At 56.8% G+C, this 6,036-nt stretch overlaps 1 protein-coding gene across 1 annotated transcript; it reads right to left on the bottom strand.

The window, feature by feature from the left end:
• Window positions 1–660: 660 nt before the first annotated feature.
• Window positions 661–5,593, bottom strand: TRIL (TLR4 interactor with leucine rich repeats). Its single transcript, XM_066354055.1, has one exon. It carries the CDS (start codon window positions 4,895–4,897, stop codon window positions 2,459–2,461), a length of 2,439 nt encoding a protein of 812 aa, XP_066210152.1. The 5' UTR covers window positions 4,898–5,593; the 3' UTR covers window positions 661–2,458.
• Between the last annotated feature and the right edge of the window lie 443 nt (window positions 5,594–6,036).

Here is a 6,036-nt window from a genome sequence, read left to right as displayed (position 1 = left end):
AAGCAAAATTAAAAAAAAAAAAAAACATTGAAAGAAGACAGAAAGACTTCATGCCTCTGTCTTATTTTCACTGATGAAAACTGTTGTAGAAACATGCTGTGTATATCATTATGCAAGTGTATAAAATACTGGAAACTCCAACAATAAAACATCTCTATCAGTTAGTGGGTTTATTGATGTTAACTGAACATAACAAGGTATAACATGGATTCATTCCCCACTGAAAGACTTCCCAGGGACGCTGTTTTTGCATAGATCCAGGCAGTAAGCATTTCGGCGATGTCCGATGTTAAGACGGGAGGTCGTGGGAAAACTAGAGGTGCTTTCTAGACTTTCTTTGGGTCTCACTATTAAGAGGCTGTGCAAGAGACACAGTGAAGAGAGGCAGTTCTTGGTGAATGAAAAAAGCTAGGAGCAAGAAAGGTGCAAGGCATCGCAAAGATCGCAAGTAAGAGCGAACAACTCCACCTCCCCTGTGTACCAATCAGCCTGCAATCTGAAACGAGCCCTGGCAGTAAACTGAGGATGACAGTTTATTTCCTGTGGTTTATTGAGTTTCGGCCCCACCGATAAGACTGCCAGGAAAGCAGCTGTCCTGTAAGTGGTCTGGACATTTATTCTTCTGAACATAAACAAAGATCAGTTCATTTGGATCCCTGGGTCTCTGCTCAGCTGTGGGGACAAGGGCAGGCTTGGCTCAGTGGAGGCCAAACATAAAAGGAGTGGACTGAGGGTGAAGGACCCCTGGACTATGATAGATTCCCTGAGTCATCAGGACCCTCAGGGGTATAAGGCCCTAAATAGAAGCTGCGCTGTTGGCCTCAGCACCAATACAAAGGCCTCCACAGCTCCCACTGCCTTTGAATCGTAACCGTGGTAAATGTAACCACGGACACCCTCCTAGTGACAACACTTGGAGACCACACACAGAATCATTCATGTAAACCAAATCACCACATTTAGTGATCAACATGTACTTCATAAATATCAGGGAACAAAAGTATCTCAAAGAGTTGAAAACAACAGAGCAACGAAGGGAGGCTAACGCTAACTTTAAAACAAGAACACTGAAAAGGAATACCGCAATTAATAACTAAAAGATAAGGTTTAATAACACAGGAAAACACAGGGTAGTGGCGGGACTGGTTTGCACAATATAGAATTATTTCACAGTGAGGTTTAAGTACTCATAGCAATCTTCTGGTTTTAGTAGAAAGACGACCACTGATGTACATTTTTTTTTCACATTTTTTCCCCCAATAATTTCTTCCCTTCTATTATTTCACATAGAGTAAGACATTAATGTGATCAAACATATACACTATCAGTTGACAATCACTTTTTGCTCCCCTATTAGGAAATGACCTTTTTGGGGACAAGCAGGGCACAGTCGACTGTGTGTCACTGATAAAAAAAAACCATGAGAAGTAGCACGTGGCATTTATTTCAAACTGGACACATTGTCAGAGATGCAGTATGCGACCGAGAACACTGCGCTCCCCACGGGGTCATCAGTCACATACACGTTACATTCTTTGATCGAGTCTGTCATTGAAATTTCCTTTTCCATCTATAGGGTTAAAAATAATAATAAAATTAAAAGGCCACAGGAGCAACCCTGACAGAGAAGTCTTGCGCGCTTGCATCCTTCTCCAGAGAAAGTATGTCATTTTAGTTAACCCCAAAGCTCAGCAAACATTCTTGTGGTGTTGTTAAAAAAAATTATTTTTGTTGTTGAACCACCCAGCTCTACTAAAACAGTCCTTGAGTTTATTCGTCAGTTTGTTAAATGTCAGAGCTCTTCACATTATTGAAAAAAAATAGCATCTCTAATTATTTAAACATTAAGTTATCTTGAATGTTCTATTAACCACCATGAAAGAGTTCCTTTGCGACTGTGTTCAACTTTGCCACCTGCTTACATCACTCTTCTTGGCAGAAACTACCAGACCAGTGGAGTCCCTTGCCAAGCCTCCTTTATAATGGTAATAAGTTCTTTTTTCCTTAAATAGAACCAAAACATCTCTGTTTGATGTTGAAAAGATAAAAAGCATGTATCCAAATCTCTTTCTGGCCATGCTGGGGGCACAAACCCCCTTTTCTACCCACAAGGGGGTCCAGCTGTTGCATTGTAATGCCCCCAAAGCCCACCTCATAGCTGTGCTAAGGTCTCCCCGTAAAGAAGGCCTCCTACCTCTGGAGATCACTACTCTTGGCCTTGACCACCAAGTACCATCCATCTACTTCATGAGTGACTGTGTGTGTGTGTGTGGGGGGGGGGGCAGTGCCGAATTGGCTGTCTATCATCCCCTTTGGCCTCCCTGGCCAAGTGCACAAAAGGCAGAAAGGAAACAGACTGATAAAATGAGATCTTCCCCTGAGGTGGGTTGATGGCCCCACAGAAAGGTGGCTCTTCAAGGCCAGTGAGATGGTCTCCACACCCCTGGAGGCCCTGGATCTAGTCGGCAAATCGCTGTAGGAGATGGTCTTCCCGCCTCAAGCTGCCGCCCGCACCGCTGCCCCCGCTGTCCATGAAGCGGTCACAGGGGAATTCGATAAGGTCCGCCTCGCTGAGTGCGCACACGGTGGTGCGTGGCCTGTGCGGCTGGAACCCGGAGAAGTCCGCAGACACGCCGGTGCCCATGGAGCGCAGCGGCCGTCGGGTGGAGTACATATGGCGAACGTGGACAGGAGCCCCTCCCTTTCGCCTGGCCCGCAGCTTCCTCCGCAGCCAGCGGGACGCCCAGGCCGCCAAGGCCAGAAGCACTAGCAGCGCGTTGACGGCCAGCAGGGCCAAGGTCAGCAGCTGGTAGTCAATGCTGCTCCGGTTCCCAGGCTCTGGCAGGGTGACCAGCCCCGCGCAGTGGTCCCGCGGGGCCACTGGGCAGACCCGGCCCCCCAGCACGCCCTCCACACACACCAGGTAGGGGGTGTCTCCGCGCAGCTCGCGCAACGTGGCCGAGTCGCTGCGCTCCGGCAGGTAGACGAAGCGGTGGAATTTCGGCTGCTGGCCAAAGCGGTCGAAGAGCAGCCGGAAGCGCGCGCCGCCCAGCGGCGGGGGGCTGCGGTGCTCGCGCACTGCCCAGCGCACCGAGGCGCTATCGGCGCCCACGGCCTCCACCGTCAAGTTGCACAGGATGAACTTGTTGAAGTCGCACGGATCCGACACCAGCGGCGGCAGGCCCACCCCGCCGTCGGACTGGGCTGCGCTCTCCTGCTGCTGTGCCGCTAGGAACTGCTTCGCGGCGCGCTGCCAGAGGTCGCCAGCGGGCGGTGGCACAGAGGCGGGCGTGGCGGTCGGGGTGGGTTTGGAGTGGACAGGATCTGGTGGCGTTGGAGGTCCCCGCTCAGGCTTCTCGAGCAGCTCCAGAGGGTGCGACCCCAGACCTGCCACAGCAGCGGCGGAGGGGCCCGGCTGCTGGAGGCCTGGATCCCACAGGCTCAGCCTCAGGGCGCTGCGGTTGCCCAAGAGCTCCTTGGCGGCCCCATCCCAGGGCACCCCAGGCAGTAAGCGCCCCCGCTGCTGTGACTGTGGCTGCGGCGGCAGCTCCTGCGCGAGGCCACCTTCAGGGGGCGCCATCTGCTCCTTCGTAGTAGGGGGTAAGGGCCGCAGCTTGCCGTCATCGGTCGGGGAAACCGACGGAGAGGGATCGGCGCAAGACCCGTTCTGCAGCTGTTGATCGTCCAGGTAATCCAGGTACTTGCCCCTCAGGGCCGGGGGGTGGCGACACTGCACAAAGACGGTGAGAAGCCGGCCTTGCGAGTGCCAGTCGCCCATCCAGCGCTTCAGACCTCGGAGCCGGCAGTCGCAGGTCCAGCCGTTGCCGTCTAGGTCCAGCCGGTAGAGGGCCGGGCTGGCGGCGAAGATGTCCCCAGAGAGAGCGCTGAGCGCGTTGTCGCGTAGGCTGAGTTCGCGCAGCCGGCCCAGGCGGCCAAAAATAGTGGGGTGCAGAGCGGACAGCTCGTTGCCGCTCAGGTCCAGCGCCTCCAGGCTGTGCAGAGGTTCCAGCAGCGCCACGGGCAGCTGGCTCAGCCGATTGCCCTCCAGGCGCAGCTCGCGGAGAGTCTCCAACCCCCAAAAGGCCTCCGGCGCGAGGTGCGTGAGCTGGTTGCCCCTGAGCGAGAGAAGGCCGAGGCGCGGCAGGTGCTGGAAGACGCGCGGCCCGAGGTACTGCAGGCTGTTGGCGGAGAGGATGAGGGTAGAGAGGGAGCCCAGCGGTGCGAAGGTGGCCGCGTGGCGTAGGGAGGGCTGCAGCTCGTTGGCAGAGAGGTTGAGAAAGCGCAGCTTGCCAAGCTGAGCAAAGGCGTTCTTGCCCAGAAAGCGGATCCGGTTTGACTCCAGATGTAGGTAGAGCAAGTTGCCCAACGGGGCGAAGACTGCGTCTGGCAGCGCCCCCAGGGCGTTCCCGTCCAGCCGTAGCTTGACCAGACTCTCCAGACCCTCGAAGGAGCCCCGGCTCAGGCGGCCGATCTCGTTCCCGTTGGCGTACAGGATGCGCAGCTTGCGCAGCGGGGCCAGCGTGCCCGGGACGAGCGCCTGCAGGAGGTTGTTCCCCAGGTAGAGCTCCTCCAGTCGCGAGAGCTTCTCGAAGGTCTTGGGGTGTAGAGAGCGGATCTGGTTGTACTGCAGATCAAGCCGTCTGAGTTGCCCCAGGCGATGGAAGTCGAAAGCCGTGATGTTGGTTATGAAATTGCCGCCAAGGCTGTAGGTGAGCACGTCCTGGGGGCTCGGCAGCGAGCTGGTCTTGGGCACGGCGCGGAGCCCCCTGTTGGTGCACAGGAGGTGCTGAGGGTGCTGGCAGTCGCAGCGCTCGGGGCAAACGGGCTGGGCCCGCGGCGGGAGCGCGAGGCAGCCGCACACCACGAGCAGGAAGCGCACGGCGCGGGCAGCCTCCATCGCCACCCGCCCTGCGTGCAGCTGCCGGATCGTCTTCCTGGCCTGCCGGCTCTGTGTCTCCTCTGCATTCCCCTTGGCCTGGCCAGAGTCGCTAAATGGCCTCTTTCGGGACTCCGCCGCACGGTCCAGCCCCTCCTCCGCCTTTTGTCCGGTGTCTGGCCCGGGTGTCTGCAGGCGGGCTTCACCCAGCCAAGTCAGGCGGCGCAGAGCGCTCCGCGAGCTCCGGGTGCTACTTGTTGCATCTCTGCAGAAAACTGTTTCTCCCGGTGCGCGTCGTGGGGCGGAGGGGAGGGGGGGGGGGCAAGAACTGAGCTTTTTGTTTGCAGCTTGAATCCGGAGAGCTGGATTCCCTGGCACGGATTCTCCCCGCCGAGTGGATTCCCCAGCTGCAGGCAGGCGGGATCCCTTCCAAGAGCTGCTCGGGGCGCGGCTTGGCTGCTGCGCCCCGGAGGGCGGCTCGGCCCCGGCAGCTCGCGCCTCCTCGCAGTGGATCCGAGACCGGGAGCGCGGCCTCGATGGAACAGCCGAGGGAGGAGCTGGGGCGCACAGGCTGCGTCCGGAAGGGACCCAAGTCCGCGAGTGGCGAGCAAACCGGGCGGAAATTCGTTCTTCCCACACTCTGCCCCCGGGGACGCAGGCGGGGAAAGAGGAGACGGCGGAGGGAGGACAGACCTCGGCAGGGGGAGGGGTAAACGCTAAGTGGCTCCGCGTCTGGTCAACCCGAGCCCGGGACGCCAAGTGAGAAAAGTAGGGATTAAAAACAGCTGTATGGGGCGGACACGCTGGGCTGGGGGCGGGGGTGGATTACCGGTCGAGCAAAAGGGATTTGCAGACAGAGACCTTTTTATTTTAGACGAGGACACCAGTCGCTTCGGAGCGCGGCATGTCTCACTCGTTTTTAAATCACTTGCTCTTCCAGGTGCCATCCTGCGGGAAGTTGGGGCAGCACGGAGTCCGCCAGCTTTCTACAGAAGTTTTGGGGAGCACAAGGTTGTCTGAAAAAAAAAAAGCCGTCGGTGGGCCACTGTCAGAAAAGGCTAGATCAACCCACTCCAACTGCCGCGTGTTTGGGTTTGGGGGCATCCTGCCACTGGTTAGTGGAGGAGAGGCACCGCCCCCTTCAGGGATCTGAACTAAAG

Source organism: Saccopteryx leptura, chromosome 12 (assembly GCF_036850995.1).
Source record: "Saccopteryx leptura isolate mSacLep1 chromosome 12, mSacLep1_pri_phased_curated, whole genome shotgun sequence".
Classification (NCBI taxonomy): Eukaryota; Metazoa; Chordata; class Mammalia; order Chiroptera; family Emballonuridae; genus Saccopteryx; species Saccopteryx leptura.
The sequence above is the reverse complement of the archived record's forward strand: the minus strand, read 5'-3'. Positions and strand labels throughout refer to the sequence as shown.